The sequence below is a fragment of the Melanotaenia boesemani genome, chromosome 10 (assembly GCF_017639745.1).
Source record: "Melanotaenia boesemani isolate fMelBoe1 chromosome 10, fMelBoe1.pri, whole genome shotgun sequence".
NCBI classification, from domain to species: domain Eukaryota; kingdom Metazoa; phylum Chordata; class Actinopteri; order Atheriniformes; family Melanotaeniidae; genus Melanotaenia; species Melanotaenia boesemani.
In genome coordinates this window covers 17,226,504-17,243,037 of record NC_055691.1, presented here as the reverse complement: position 1 = coordinate 17,243,037, position 16,534 = coordinate 17,226,504, and the positions used below count along the sequence as shown (strand labels likewise).

Genomic DNA, 16,534 nt, shown 5'->3' with positions numbered 1-16,534 from the left:
GCAGTGTACATCTTTTATATAAACTATCTTCGGCTGCGAGTGTCTTCTTCATTGATTTGATTTTGTATTGTCGCATTCATCCATACGATATTTCCCGACATCTAGCGGTAAGATGTATGAATTTATCAGTCTTATGTAATATGCTCTGCAATCGCATGTGTGCGTTTCTGTTTTTGAATTATTTAAAAATATACCATTTTTGTTAAGATCTATGAGACGCCTATTTAATATGGAAGTTCTTTAATGGGGCAAGTTTAGGAGAAAACACTTGAACTTGGTTAATGTAGTACACTTTATCACCAAGAGATGGCGGAATGTACTCAATCAACCTGATTTTAATGAAGTCTTGAGCGTTTAAATGGTCTTTGTTTTGGGAGTCCCCAGTTTCCTTATCTTTTACCTTAAGAAAAATGTACGACAGGTATGTCTTTATATTCATATAACTTTCTGTTTCGTTATTTTAGAGGTCACTGACAGGTTTAAGACGGCCGGAGAATACCGTAGCGTTGTTAGCTTTCCATTAGCTAAACCTGTCTGTAGCGGCGTTCATTGGTCTTTGTGTTCCGTAATGCAGTATTTCTCCAGTTGTAATAATTCTAGCTTTACAACATACAATACTGACTTATTCAGGAGTAGAATAAATCTCAGTGTATTGAAATAAGTCAACAGATAAGATGGAGGAAAACCAGTTTACATCTCTCACGGCTCCTTCGGATTATTTTCAGCAGTGGTGAGTTTGTGTTGCAACTGAACGGACGGGGGAACTTCTCATCTTGTCTCCCCGACGTCTTCATTTTCATGCATGATGGAGAATTTATAATTATCATCTAAATAAACGTTTTGACCATTAATTATTTTAGGCTTTTAGCTGTCTTAGTCTAATTATTAAAGATAATAGCAGCATAAAATAGAGCTATGCCGTACTTATCTGGAGGCAGAAATACTTGTTTCCTACAGTGGTTTGCAGAAGTGAATGTAATTATTGACAATAAACTTTACAATTTTGGTAATTGTGTTGCATTACGTAAACATAACAATAACCCTGTTTGATGACTGACATTTTATGATTAGATTTCTAACTGTTTTTCCAGTTATAAAATGTAACAAGGCAAATAGGAGCGTAAGGCTAATAGACATGTACACAGAAAAAGTATATACAGTAAAATTATGCTGAATTATCGTTAATTATATTTAAAAATGGGGAAAAATAAACAAAAAAATATAAAACCTTTCAAAGGGATTTCTCAAAATTTTTTTCTAATGAAAAAAGTGTGGTCAGAGGTAGTGTATTAGAAAAAATTTAATTATGTATGGTCTCTAACACACACACACACACACACACACAAAACAGACTATAAGAATAAAAACAACACATTTCTTCACCTGCAGCATACTTTAAAATTAAATTCAGTCTGCAAAATCTTCTATTGAGAAACCATTGCAAGCGTAAAGCAAACAGTTGATATTGTGTTATTGAGCTTGTCTAGTCAGTGTTTTTGCAATCTCATTAATTGGTCATGTATTTTCATGACATACTAGCTCAATACCCTTTATCTAAGCAAAACAAAACTAGTATTTAATGGCTTTTTTTGGTTATAGCAAAAGAATGGTGTATAGGAAATAGAAAGCAAACATGTGCAAATAATTTAAACTCACTATTTAATTAAAATTGTTCAGTAGAATAAAATACAATATTAATCTTCTAAGCTCCAAAGAGAACTATATCAGTTATATTAAATACATAAACTGATCAATTACTTAATCTTTTAAAATTACTCATTTTGAATGTAATACTAGCTGCATATTTCAAAAGGGATGGGGCAACAAAATATCTGAATGAATGGATGTTATATGTTAAAAACAAGAAGAGATCATTTGGTATCCAAACTGATTACATAAAATGCATTAAATGATCAAACACAATACATAGAATATAAAGTGATGTACATCAGTGCATGCATGTTTATTAGTCCTGTGTTTTGTGCAAGTTTTCTTCAAACACTCCATTGAACACCAGACATCACTTGTCTTCACTTATTGTCCACAGATTCTTTCTGTTCTTCTTTTGCTCACCTCCTCTATTATCTCTTTTTCATCCTTCTTTCTCTTTTCTAGGTACCAATCCAGTCAGCAGCACCCTGAAGCGCAGCATGTGATGTCGTTTCATAACATGGGCCATTATAGTGAAGGCCCTGTAGAAGAGCCTGTTATGGGCCAGCTATCTGTCCACCAGGATCCATCGCTTTACCAGGAACCTTTTTACCAAAACTACCTTCCAGCCTCAAATCACTACCAGGAGCAGGTCTGCCACCAGAGCACCAGGGAGCATCAGCACCAGCAGCATCCTGCAGTCCTGCACCAACCTCAACATCACTCTATGACACAGCAGCAGGAAACAAGTATTCAGCAGCAACCTCAGCCTTCTGGGCAACCTCAAGGTATAGGAAGAGTTTTATGATTTATTTTCCTAACGAGGGTCTCTGTGATATCTGCTTCTTATTGTAAAGTTAAGTTTGTTTTCTGTTGCTTCTTCTGCGGCAAATGGTTTGGTACTCTGCAGAATATTTTAAAAACCTGACCTGCTTTAAAAACAATGAACTACATACAAACCAGAAAAGAGAAATGCCAATCTTCAAATCTTATTCTGCTTTGGGGTCTCTCTCCTAGTTTTGCCACCAGCAAAGAAGAAGAGAGGTCGACCTCCTAAGCAGCAAATGGACAATGGTGAGACACAGGAGGATGAGGAGGACACCGAAGCTGCCAAAAAAAAAGCAAAGAGGGCTCTCAACCGGTTCAGTGGCATGTCTGTGGCAGAAGTTATGGCCAAAACCCTTCCTGATGTTATTACCTACAATCTAGACATATTGATAGTAAGTTAGTTAAGAAATCTACAAAGAGTTTCTGTATCTGCTCTATTGTATAACAGAAGTGGATTTGCAGGTTAACTGTTGTTCAAATTGTGGTTAAGGTTTAAGTTGCACAAAAAACCCTCTTTTATTAAGTGTAACTCCTTTATGTTTTTCCTCAGATTGGAATCAACCCAGGACTATTGTCAGCCTTCAAAGGACACCATTACCCAAACCCAGGAAACCATTTCTGTATGTTGATATTCACTTTCACTAATAACCAAAAAAATCTGTATTTTTCATTTAACCTTTTCACTTAGAAAAGCTCCGTCCAAGACACAACCGTACATTGTTAAAACTGTGAAACCATTTCAGAGGTTGTTTAAGAGGGAGTATTAACATATTTCCATATTTATTATATTTTTAATTTTACTGCACATGTTTAAAAACTGTTAGTATTATTTGTTTATTTTTACCTTGATTCTGAAGAAAATTTGTACCCATGCAAACCAAAATCTTTTACAAGTTTTCTCACCTTTGTTCATCAGCCAGCTAAAGTAAGCTGGGAACAAACGTACATGTTGTGCAGCCACTTGTAGGTAAACAACCCTGCAAACCAACTAAAAGTTATCCTGTGTTAAATGTTTTTTTTTTATGATTTGCTTTGTTTGGTATTTACTTGATAGCCCCATGATGGATATTAAATGCTCAGTCCTTCCTTTCTGTGCAGGGAAATGTCTGTTTCTGTCTGGTCTGACTGATCAGCAGCTCAACTACATGCATGACCAGAGTCTGCCAGAGAAATACAGCATTGGCTTCACTAACATGGTGGAAAGAACTACACCTGGCAGTAAAGACCTCTCCAGGTGAGGGGAAAAAACAAATAAAAAGAACAAAAAAACATTGTAAATAGTTTCTAACAATCTGATTTCAATGAAAGTTAGAGGGAAACTCAGAAAGTGCATCTTTTACATGTACTAATGCCAGTGGGATATTTTAAGAATATTAAGAAGTGTGATTTGGATCCACTCCACGGTTTAATGGATTCTTTTTGCATCCATCCACTGTACCAGGGCTGTCAGTTTCGGCATATTAATTCTGGCAACAAGCAACAATAAAAGACACATTGCTTAGTTAAAGATACATTATGCACTTTCCCAACCTTAAAACGCAACGCTCCAACCTGTTTGGTTTGCATTTTTGGAGCCATCATTGCCCAGCAACGTCCCACTTTCTCTTCTGGGATGAGAATGACATTGCAGCCGAGTTTTAATTTACGCACTGAGTCACACACTTAACAAGCAGATATAAACACACCGGCTGATTCAGCAAGAGAGAGAGAAAGGGACAAGATAAAACTGTGTTTTACTGGCTGGATAGAGCTTACAGTACAGGTAGGATGCAAGATAGATGCTGACTTAGCCATTGATACGGGGTTGCTGAGTAAATCTGCAAAAGTTTTGTAGTATGTCTTTAAAATGTTTAAATAAACGTTGCAGTGTTTTAATAGACAAATTTATCAGTAGATTATACCTGAAATCCAGATATGGATTATATGGGTTATTCTTTAATCTCTCTCTCTCTCTTTTATGTTTTGTCCTAGTAAAGAGATTCGTGAAGGAGGCCGACAACTACTTGACAAGCTGCAGAAATACAAGCCATTAATAGCAGCCTTTAATGGAAAAGGTAAACTATTTCAAAACTTAAACTACTTAATTTTGTCTAATTGTTTGAAGTATGACTATAGGTTAAGCTGTAATTATTTATTCATTTATTTATTTATTTATTGTAAATTTCCCAGGTATCTATGAAATCTTTTGTAAAGAGACCTTCGGTGTTAAGGCCAAGAATCTTGAATTTGGCTTACAGCCCTACAGAATCCCAGAAACTGAAACGGTATGTGGAAACAGGAACTCTTTAGACATGCTTCCAGTAATTAAAATAAATAAATCTTCATATCTCTTTTGTCTTAGGTGTGCTACTTAATGCCATCATCAAGCCCTCGTTGTGCCCAGTTTCCACGTGCACAAGATAAAGTGCATTTCTACATCAAGCTGAAGGAACTGCGAGACCAGATGAAAGGCCAGGCAGCCAGCCACGAGATTGTAGAGACGCAGTACACCTTCGACCTGCAGCTAGCTAAAGGTAAATGGTGCAGTTTGCCTTAAGTACATAATACAGCTGTGAGATAGGATTTGTGAAACATAAGCAGATACAGTTTTGACATTTCTAGATTTTTTTTTTAGATGAAAGTCAAAACTCTGCTCATGTCTTTGTTCTGCAGAGGATGCAAAGAGGATTGCTATCAAGGAGGAGCAAGAGGATCCAGAGTATGAGAGCTGCAGTGGGCAGCAGAACAGCTGAGAGTACAGAAGAAAAACCTCCCTGTCTGCTGTAGCACTCAGGTAGCATGATTACCTTTTAGTTATAATTTAAATTGGTTAGAACTAAGGTGGAGCTGGACAGCTTGTTGTCTTAGCTCCATATAACCAAAAAATGTCAAATTACTTTGATTTCCTTTTTAAAGCTAGCTTGATTTCTGCATTTATTTATAATACTGATAAAGACATAAATTAATCACTGTATTTATTACATGATATTGAAATTGCTGAACTATACTAACGTAAAAAGTACTGACACATAAATCACAAATAATCTGTGTTATGGTCATTTGCAGAAATGAGCACTGTAAGCCAGTTGTTGGACCATATGACAACGGATCACCGCAGCTGGGGTTATTAATTCAACAGATAACCAAATATCAGCTGAACTAGTACCAAGGTACACATAGAATTACACATTAGAAGGGCTTTGCTGTTCCTGAGGCAGTGCAATGTGATGCCCAAGACACACAGAGCCCACACCAGTTATATTTTTTTTAACACTGAGAAATGTGCATGTTTTTTGGTGTTACTTTTTAATTACTATTTATTACTTTTTGTATGTGTTTCCAGCAGTTTATTTTGTATTTTGATAAAGGGTATTTTATGATTTATCCACTGTACAACATTTCTCATTTGTAAGAACAGCTTTATTAAATCTCTTTTAAAGCTGCCAGATTTGTTGTGTGATTGTTTATTCAATTTGCAGACTGACCTATAATATAAGAAATTGATTCTATCAAAGCACTGTGATAAAGGTGGAAGGATTTATCCAGCAGTTTTGAAACTTTAACAAAACGCCAAGAAATGGCTACATGGGCAATTTGATGTGAAAATACTGACTTTGAATGCATTGCACATTCATATTTTCCTGTAAAAACAAATCATGCCTCATCAGGTTTTATTGACAGACTTTGCACCCCTATTTCTTTTAAATCATAAGAGAGAATAAAGATCAATAAATATGACCATTGCTCTGTCCATACCATTCTCACTGTATTACCATTATTCGACAAAAACACAACCAAAGTGTCCCTTTTATCTTTTTTTTTTCTTTAAGTAATAACTATTTAGTGAAAATTGTCTCACTCGAGGTCCACATTTGTTGAAATGCTGATTGCTAACTTATCCTTTTAAACAAGACAATCAGCAACAGCCAGAACAACCTCGCAGTATTTAAAAGCCCAGCAGCTCATACCAAAGGCCGTGTAGGTGGACTGATTTATTTGTTTTCTTTTTATCTTTTTATTGTAAACCTTTCTTTATAAACACTCTTTTCAAAGAAGAATTCGAGTTAGATATGTTGTAGAATTATTCAGTGGTCGAAAATCTGCCCTAAAACATATCGTAGTTTAAAATAATGAAAGATATTCTTGCCATTCACCCCTATGTCTTCAACTTGGAATCTTCCCGTGTCAAAGTTGACAGTGTTGTCATGTCTTTGTTGCCTCTGTAGCATCGCAAATTTTGTGAATCGAAGTGGGGAATAGATGAAAAAATATCAGTTATTATCGCAGAAGAAACCAGCTTAGACCTTACTTACAACAGGTATGTTTGGGTTTTTTAAAAAAAGATGCAGACTGAGTACATTTTTGGGAGGGGGTTCGCTGGGGAAGCGAACCATTCATCCATGCTAAGTTAGCCGGTTAGCTAGCTGTTGGCTAACATTAGCTTTACTTGTGGCACTGTTACTGACTATCTTTTAACAGTACTCTTCATACGGTGAGCATGAATATAAACTATCTTTATTTGAACTGACAGAGTCACAAACGTAAACCATTAATTACCAATAATGTGTTCCAAACCAGTTTTAAGTGAATCAATTGAATACGTTTACATGCGGTTTAGCTTGTCAATTAGCAAAGTTTTAGAAAATAGGAGAATAATTTTAGCGGGTTTGTTACTGAATTGGTCTTTAGAATATGTCACGTGATATTTCCATTAAATTAAATCAGCAATATGGTGTTTTAACTTTGCTTTAATGTGTCATTTTCATTTAAATGTCCCTTTCTTGTTTATGTTATACTTTTTATTTACTTCCAAGTTTGATTACCCAGCGTTAGCACATGCATTCAGTTTCATTCTTTAGCATGGTCTTGTGTGCTAAATCACATGCACAACCCCTAGCTATGTTTCCTCAACATGCATGTTGATTTATCCAATAAAGTTAAACCACCCAAAAGATGGAGGAAACGCTGAATGGATCACTGCCTGTTGTCTCCCCGGAGTATCTTCAACAGTGGTGAGTCTTCCTCCTCACCACAGTGTGGCCAGAAAATAGTCAAATTACATTAACAAACCTCTAAATAGCACGGTGAGATTTAATGAAATGAAAGCATGTGCACCTACTTACCCTTTTGCCTTTATTTTGCACCATTATTATCATACTGTCATGTCATGAATGAGCATTGTTACTACAGTACATTTATGTATTTATTTTCTTTCTTTCTTTGTTGTAATTAGAATCAATAAAAGAAAACCAAAGAAATGTGTACAATGTTTTAACTTGATAATACATTAATTGTGCCCCAACAATTTAGCTAAAGTGCTGCTTTTTCATGCATCCTGAAAATTTGTTGCAAGTAACTTTTGCTGCTGCAAGGACAATATTTATATACTTCTCTTTTATTTGTAGATTTACACACAATAAAAATTCTCTGAACTTATAGTTCCTTCCCCGTTATTCATCCTTCAATAACTACATCTATTGTAGATGTATATGCAGTTGCCCGATTTGACTTTATGTACAGTTAAAAAAAACGCACACACACATTGGAGAATTATTGAATGGTGTTGCCCATTTCTAAAGGTATTGTTTCCACATTTAGTTTATTTTGACTGACAAATCTCCTCTAACATTGTTATGATTTAAACCTGACAAAATGACCTAATGATTGGGTTTTTATACTGTGATTTAATAATTTAATACATTGTATGGATTTGTGATGAGAATTATTAATTGCCTCTCTTATGAATGCAGCAAATTATTAGGCAAATAAAAAAAAGGTTAATAGATGAAGCAAACTGGTTTAACTCTTTAACCCCTTAACACATCCAACTGTCATTTTTGCTTGACGTAGTTGTACTTATCCACTCTTTTTATCATTTTTATGATTGTTATTCCACTTCAGGGTCCGTTCTGCCCAGCAGTTTCAAGCTCTTCAGGCCCAGTACGCAAACTTCAATCCTAATCACCAGTTTCACTACCCAGAGCATCAGACTGGAGAAGCAGCCATTGCACACATGGCTAATGCAGAGCCCATGATGGATCAGCTGGAACCTGCCAACTTGACAAAACGTACTGTGAATTTAGAATTAAACAGTCTACAATAAGCGGGGCTGAGTTAGAGTATCCCATTAAATTTGTGTATTTTTTTAAGCATGCATGCACTTGGAAAAAATCTTTTTGTAATTTAATGGTGGTCTTATAAATATGGTTTGTGTGGGTATTTGATTTGTAAGACAGAAAGAAAGAAATACAGTAGAGTGCTATTAGTGTACTGTGTTCTATAAAGAATCTGTCAGCATGAGGACATACTAGCTTTACAGTAAATGTTAAAAAAAAGTTGCTTGTTATGACATGGCTTTTCCTTTATTCTTGGCAGCCACAGCCAAAAAGAGAGGCAGACAGGCACAACCCAAGACACCCGGTGAACCCAAACCACCAAAAGTCCCCAAACCACCAAAAGTCCCCAAGGCACCAAAAGTCCCCAAGGCACCAAAGCCCCCCAAGGACCCAAATGCACCCAAAGCAAAACCAGGCCCTAAGCCCAAAAAGGGCAGCGAGGCTCAGACTGATGGGAAACAGGAAAAGATTGATGAGAGCTTCAAGAAGGTGAAGAGGAAAGTTGACCGCTTCAAAGGGATGTCAGAGGAGGAGGTCATGAAAAAAACTCTGCCAGACCTCCTGGAATACAACCTGGACTATGTCATTGTGAGATTTGCCTTTTAGCTGGTTAACCAAATTTGCAAACAAAATTTTGTTTGGATTGATTTTAATTTTGCCAGTTTAACAAACATGAATTTATTTATTTATATTTTTCAGATTGGTATCAATCCAGGGCTGATGGCAGCTTTCATCGGGCGTTGGTTTCCAGGACCTGGAAACCACTTTTGTAAGTTATGATTTAAGAATAATTGAATTACGTAATAATAAAATCATGGTTTAGAGCAGTGGTTCTCAAACTTTGTAGGCCACAATCCCCAAAATAACATAGGTTAGCTTTCGCGACCCCCACATGGCGACTTAGTTCTTAATTGTGTGATGTGTGAAATGGGTCATCCTGCATCATCCTCAAAATGTAAGGCTGGAAAACTGTTGAAATTATTCATAAATAAGGAATATAAAGTGGTTTTTGGTGGTTCACTGCTTTGGCAAGGCACCTAGATGCCCAAAATCAGCTTCCCTCAAAGAGATAATGCCAAATTCAGATTTTTTTTATGACATATGTACTAACTTTGTTTTTTATATGTTAATGTGTTAAAAATTCTTGTACTAATTTCACAGATTTATCTCTCTATTAATGGTTTAACTTTAATAGCCCTGGTAAAAATCGCAAACTTATTTGATAAATGTAGGTTATATATTTTTTACAATTATCTGGCGACCCCCTGAAATTCTCTCCTGACCTCCAGTTTGAGAACCACTGGTTTAGAGGTAGAATTTACACAGTTCACACAGTTTCCAGTTTATAAAGAACATGAATGGAAAAGCAAAGCAATCTAAGACAACTGTCTTGGAATAAGGTTTTAAATGCGTGAAAATATTGGGAAAGAATCATTTTGATTACAGGGAAATGCCTATTTCTATCTGGATTCACTGAAGAACAACTCAACCACATGCATGATACAGTTTTGCCCATCAAGTATAAAATGGGCTTCACCAACATGGTTGCCAGGGCAACACCTGGGAGCAAAGACCTCTCGAGGTAGGTTGGAAAATAAGACATATTTAACTGTTTGGATTGTCCTGAAGCTGGGAAAAAACATCATTGTTAAGGTTTCAGTTATTATTTTCAGTAAGATTTGTGTCCAAATGCTTTGTTGTAGCTGTTTTGTTTTCATCTCACCAGTAAAGAGTTACGTGAAGGCGGCAAGATTCTTGTGGAGAAATTGAAGAAATATAAACCACTTATTGCTGTATTCAATGGAAAATGTAAGCTTTCCTCTGACTGTAGAGCAACAGTTGAAAGAAAACGGCTTGTTTCACAGTATTAATTGTTTTAATTACTTTTTTTTTTTTTAGGTATCTATGAAATGTTCTGCAGGGAGCTGTTTGGCAAGAAACCACAAAAACTTGAATTTGGTTTGCAGCCACACAAGATCCCTGACTGTGATGTGGTGAGAGCTCAATTTTTAAAGTCATCATGTTGTTTCCAAATTTTAGATTTATAACATTGTACATTATAAAGTGTAATTCAAGATCAAATCACACAGATGAAGTGACAAAAATACTAGAGTTGAGTATTAATATTTGAGAGCAAGAACTCTGATTGAGCAATAATTGAAACCTTAATATTAATGTTGGCTTTTATATTTTTCATGTATTGACTTATTTTGTCAGGACTAAAAAGGATTTTATTGAGTGCCCTCTAAACTGAATGTACGTGTTTCCAGAACATGTTAAAACTCATGAGTTCAGATAGGGCCAGACAGGAAATCAGACATGAGAGCAGTGTAAATGTTTCCGGGTATTTTTAAAATAAAGGCCCTCGTGTAGATTTGCAATCGCTGAACTATGTAAACATTATGTCACTACTCGATCAGAGGGTCTGTGTTTTTTTTTCTTTTTTGTTTTTCCCATCATGGGCGACTAAATGTTTATCCTGAAAGTGGATAATCGCAAGATTATCCAAATCTCCTGTGACTTCGTGATCTCGCGGACTGAATTGACCTGCCGCGGATCTCTGAACGAAGTCGGAACACAGCGCGCATGGGCCTGGTGGAAATTGGCCATACATTAATATTTAATAGTGAAAAGTAAAATCACATTTAGGTTTAGTAAATTAACACTGTAACACTACAAACAGTACCTTTTAAATCTCGATCAAACCACAGGAATTTAATTTGTGTTCAACAAAGTTATATTTTAGAGTTTATTTTATTTTCCATAAAAATTATTACATTTTTTTCTTGAAACAGCTGACATAAGGTCACCTGATTTCATCAAATTGGCTTCTATCTTTAGCTTCAACTCTACTCAGACTCCACTGAGTAAGAAGCAGGTGGTTATTAAAGTGTTATTCATCTTGGAAAAATCTACGAATCATCAGCTTTATTTCCACAAGTGGGTTTGATCATTTAGGCCTGTTATTGAAGATTCTCTGGTTATTAGTGTATCGCAGTTCTAAGACAGAAACACTTAGCCATGATGTATATTGCTCATACAGCTTGTGATATGTCTTTCTTTAAAACACCGTTTGTTTTCTGGTGTTAAATCCTGGATGGTCCAAAATTTCTTAAGTTTCATGACAAAAAAATATCGAAAGTCATTCTGTTAGGTCGCCCAAATTTAGTTACTTCTGTTGTTTCTAATTATGGGAGTATTTTCAAATAATATCACCCAAAGTGCTCACAATCTGGGAGTAATATTTGATTTTAACCTCAGTTTTAATGCTCAGGTCTGTCTTTTTTTCAGCTTAAGATGATTGCTAAAATCTGGTCTTTTCTTTCATTTGCTGAATGACACAAAAAAAAATGTATGCACGTTTTTGTCTATTCTTGTCTTGATTACTGTAATTCATTGTTCTCTTATATCAGTCAAGGCTCCCTCTGTTGTCTCCAGTTAATTAAAAGTGCTGCAGCAAGAGTATTTGCCAGTACAGAAAGTATTAGTACATCTTCCCTGTGTTTTATTCTCCTTCTCTGGCTTCCTGTTAGATTTCGTATTGATTTCAAAATCTTACTGTCCACATTCAAAGCCGTAAATGCCCCAGACATCCATGTCTGACTTACTGACCTGGTATGTTTCTGAAATGTTGCTTTTTCCATCATGGCTCCACCTTATGGAGCTCTGCCTGCTACACTTAGACACACTTGAGGGACATTAGTATTGTCTGATGAATATATTACATAATCCATTGCTGTTAATCTGGCTTGCTTTGTCCCCCATTTTCTGAGTTGGCTATTTGTAACTTTGTTGGGTGGGGTGCTATAACATAGCAATAGTAGTAATACCCTTTTTTTTTTCCCCCAATATGTTTATTGGCTTTTTTGTTTTATACACACATTCAATAACAGTAAACAATAAATACAAACAAACAAACAAACGACGGCCCAAACAAACAATCTATCATTTCAAGACATCAAGATACAAATGCCCTTTTAACAATTGCTGAAATTTCCAGTCCCATATGAGACAGGAAAAGTTTCCAGGTTTTTTCAAAGACCACATCCTTGTGATGTAGTCGACAAGTTAAACCGTAGTAATACCCTTTTATTGTTATTGCTGTTATGGCTGAGTGGTTGTTGCTTCGGTTTTTTGTTTTATTAGATACCTTTTTTTGCTGCACTCAAATTTCATTATGTCTCATATTGTTGTTTTACCTGCTTTTAAGCCATGGCTGATATGTAAAGCCCTTTGAAACATTCTATTTCAATTCAATTCAAGTTCCAGTCAGTCGGTAAACAACAAATGTGTTCAGTTAGTACAAACTTAACATAATGAGACTGAAAAGGCCCAGGCTGAAGCATAGTGCTTTTTGGCTTAAGTATAGTGCGTACCAAAACATTGATTGGAAAATTGCTATATAAATAAAGGTTTATTAATGTTGACATCCTACAGACATGTTAAGAAGAAAATACTTAACAGCCATTTTGCTTAAACAGGCCCTGTATCTGATGCCTTCATCCAGCGCACGTTGTGCTCAGTTCCCTCGTGCTCAGGATAAAGTCCACTTCTATATCAAACTGAGGGAGCTCAGAGATCAACTGAAGGGTGTCCATAAAAGCACTGAGGTCCAGGAGGTTAACTACTCATTTGACCTACAATTGGCTAAGGGTAAGCTTCATTATGCCTAATTTTTTAAAAAGGTAAACATCATTGGGATAGTAACACAGTTTCTAGAATTTGTAATAACCCCTGAGACTGTTTGTCTCTGGGTTTGTAGGATCATGTTAAACATGTAGTTTATTCTTCCCTGTTTTATCTTAACAGAGGATGCCAAGAGACTGGCAATAAAGGAGGAGCAGTATGATCCTGGTTATGAAGATGCCTTCGGTGGAGCATATATGGAGAAAGGACCTGAAGAAGGCACAGCTGAAAGCAAGACAAACGGCCACTGTACATTTTCATCTGCTAAAAACACAGGTAAGCATAAATAGACAGGTGAACCTGAGGACAAGCCGACAGTCATATCATCCTTCATTATTTTAGATGTCTGGTTTGTGTATCATGGACAGAAATTAGCTTACTGGTAAGTGTAGAAGAATCTCTGGTTTCATCATGCAATTTACATGGAAATTCCCACAAACTCACCCTTGACTGGTTTAATAAGACAATAATGACATTCCCTGTAACTTTGAGATGAAACTAATGATTATGCTCACTTTCCTAATTGTTTTTGGCTGTAAAATTTCTTAAACTGGTGGCAAATATTAATTAATTAAGAAGACGCACTACAGAACTTTGCAGATTTTCCCTGTGACACACAGGGAATCATTGTCTGATTCGGTATCCATCTTACATCCTGCTTGTACCATAAGCTCTCGCCAGCCAGTAAAAGATTTGACTCTTGTTTTAGCTCTTGCTGTTTCTCCAATAATGGCTTCCTGTGTTTTTTGCTGAATCAGCTACAGTCTGCTTTCAAAACGGTTGGTAAATTGATATCTGCATGCTAGCGTGTGACGTGGTGAGTAGAGTGAAATTCAGCTGCAATGTCCCACAGTGTCATGGAAGAAGAAGTTGTGTGGTTTCTCAGCCCCAGGATGCTGCTGGGCAGCACCGGCTCCAGAAATGTACATAATAAATGTCACTGTGCCATCAAACAAGTCAGTAATACAGAGTTTTAAGGTCAGAAAGTTACGTTCTGCGTCTTCAATATCTTACAGCCAAGTTTTAAGTCTACAGATTTTTGCAAGACTGCAGACAAACAAACAAAAAATTCACTGTTTTTCTGTTAAATGACTCATTGTTTGAACTCAGCTGCTTGTGTATAAACAAATATCTGGTAAAGTGCTTTACTGCACATATGTCACACACTTAGTTTTAAATTAATGGATGTATAGGTATATATTAAGGATCCTGCTAATGTTTAGGCTTAGCTTGATATGTTTGTTTCCTAAACGTAGTACTGAGTGAAAACCTGAACATGGATCATCTGTCTGCCTGAAGTGGTTTTTAAACAGGAGGTTGAATCTCTGCCTGGAATAGAACCACACACCAAAGCAAGCATTCCTAAAAGAAATAACTAAATTATACAAAGGAGTCAGTAGTTCAGCGCGTCTTTTTGCATGTTTTCCATGTTCAGAGGTAGCGGAGGAAGCAACGACGTCGCAGACAGCGGAGGGCCAGCTCCCAGACGGACAGTGGATGACTCAGTCCTTTGCAGATCAGATTCCTGACATAAGCGGTGGACCAAAAGATGGCAGCATATGAGGAAAAGGTCTCTTTGTTGACACTAATGTCTGCCAATTCCATCTTTTACCTCATTTTTTTTTTTTTCTTCTTTTCGCTAGTGACTGAGTGGAATCTGACCACATTTAGGACTTTATAGAAATTTTGCAGAGTACTTTTTTCTGCACTTTTTTTTTTGTGGTCTTGTATGATTGTCTTCACAATATGTAAAATCAGGGACACTGATGTTTGACTGTCTTTGGAGAGGTTCATGTATTTTAACATTTGTTTTTTCCTTGTACTGTACTGTACTGCACATGCTGCAGTATGTTTCAATGTTCATATTTACTGTCCAGACAGTAGATAAAACTGTTTTTTAAGCTTGACAGATCAGAGTAAGTGTGTAGGATCCTTTTTGCAATATGAATTTAACTAGCATTACTGTTTTACATTCATGGTGCTATGAACTGAGATCCAAAATGATCACTTGATAAAACCAGACTTGTGTCAAATGTCCCACAAGGGGATATTTTTAGAAGACTTTTATTATGTTACACAACTCAAAATGTTTTTCATTTGAAATTTTGATCACTTTTTTCCTTTAGGAGTATTGTATGTTTATAAAAGCTGTCATTCAAATGGAATTTTATGAAACATTTGTGAATTAAAATATCCTAATGATGCATTTTTATATATATATATATATATAATTGGTTTACCTTTATTTGCACACAGTAGTACTTAATTTAATTGTTTTGAGACAATATAGAACATGAAAAAAAGTGGAAATTAACATTCAAAGGACCGGAATGCTACATCATAGCTCAGGATGTGAATAACATAAATGTTTGTTAGAAGAATCTTGCCAGAGGTAGATGAGATTTTATATCAGCAGCTGCAACATCTTTCAAATCAGCCATCTGGATCACTTGGATGCCTTTAAATACACACTTTTTCAATATGTTTATCATAAGTTGAGTTTGTGCACCTTGTGAAGTCAGTGAAGAATTATGTGCCTTGAAAGTAATTCAGCGAGGCCTTACAGTACCTTGAAGCAGGCTGGGAAAAAGGGCAGAAACTCTACTTCCTTTAAAGATTATTAATTCTGTAGATAATCCTACAAAGCTATTTTGTTGTCAAATGTCAGTAATTCAAATGCAAGGTATTCACATGTGTTCTAGTTAACACAACCATAAAAGATGACCCTGTAGAGTTTGTGTGGTCATTATGAGGTGAACAAATTCATACATACTTTTTCTTTAATGCAAACATACACCTGGTTAATAGAGAATGTGCGATGTTTTGTTACAGAGAAATAAAAGAAAATACAATGATCTGCAAGTCACATAAACCCCAAATTGAATAAGCATAATCAAGACAAACTATCAAATGGTGAAAATTAGAAACATGTATGCTTTTTATTATATAGTGTATAGTCATTTTTAGTTTAATCCCAGTAACAGTTTAAACATAAAATGGAAACAGTGATCATTTCCTACAAAGTGCTGTGAAGACATATATTCATATTATTTACACTTTCATTGCATTAATCATTAGATCAGCTTCAGTTCTGTTCACAATCACAACTATTACATTTTTATGTTTTTCTTGAATTTTTTTTAACATTTTAATGCAATTTTGGAAATATTTATGTGCATCTGGTATAAAATTCTGCATAATAAGAGACAAATTTCTGACTTTCAGCATTTGATGTGACTTCTTTGTTAAAATGATTTGGGGATCATTACATTCTG

The 16,534-nt window shown here is 35.8% G+C and overlaps 2 protein-coding genes across 4 annotated transcripts; both read left to right on the top strand.

Moving 5' to 3' along the window:
• Nucleotides 1-177: 177 nt before the first annotated feature.
• Nucleotides 178-5,889, top strand: tdg.2 (thymine DNA glycosylase, tandem duplicate 2). 3 transcript variants are annotated; one of them, XM_041998212.1, is made up of 11 exons: nt 178-421; nt 663-730; nt 2,116-2,438; nt 2,668-2,870; nt 3,029-3,098; nt 3,577-3,712; nt 4,450-4,532; nt 4,648-4,742; nt 4,820-4,991; nt 5,131-5,251; nt 5,524-5,889. In XM_041998212.1, exons 1-10 carry the CDS (start codon nt 359-361, stop codon nt 5,208-5,210), a joined length of 1,293 nt encoding a protein of 430 aa, XP_041854146.1. In that variant the 5' UTR covers nt 178-358; the 3' UTR covers nt 5,211-5,251; nt 5,524-5,889. The 3 variants fall into 3 exon arrangements, with proteins under 3 accessions (XP_041854146.1, XP_041854148.1, XP_041854147.1); XM_041998214.1 differs by lacking the exon at nt 663-730 and having other exon boundaries at nt 181-412; XM_041998213.1 differs by lacking the exon at nt 663-730 and having other exon boundaries at nt 182-421; nt 5,524-5,888.
• A 758-nt stretch (nt 5,890-6,647) lies between these two features.
• tdg.1 (thymine DNA glycosylase, tandem duplicate 1) lies at nt 6,648-16,428 on the top strand. The gene is made up of 11 exons (XM_041996967.1): nt 6,648-6,775; nt 7,395-7,469; nt 8,359-8,525; nt 8,833-9,161; nt 9,273-9,342; nt 10,020-10,155; nt 10,300-10,382; nt 10,473-10,567; nt 13,055-13,226; nt 13,383-13,535; nt 14,695-16,428. Exons 2-11 carry the CDS (start codon nt 7,411-7,413, stop codon nt 14,820-14,822), a joined length of 1,392 nt encoding a protein of 463 aa, XP_041852901.1. The 5' UTR covers nt 6,648-6,775; nt 7,395-7,410; the 3' UTR covers nt 14,823-16,428.
• The last annotated feature ends 106 nt before the right edge of the window (nt 16,429-16,534 follow it).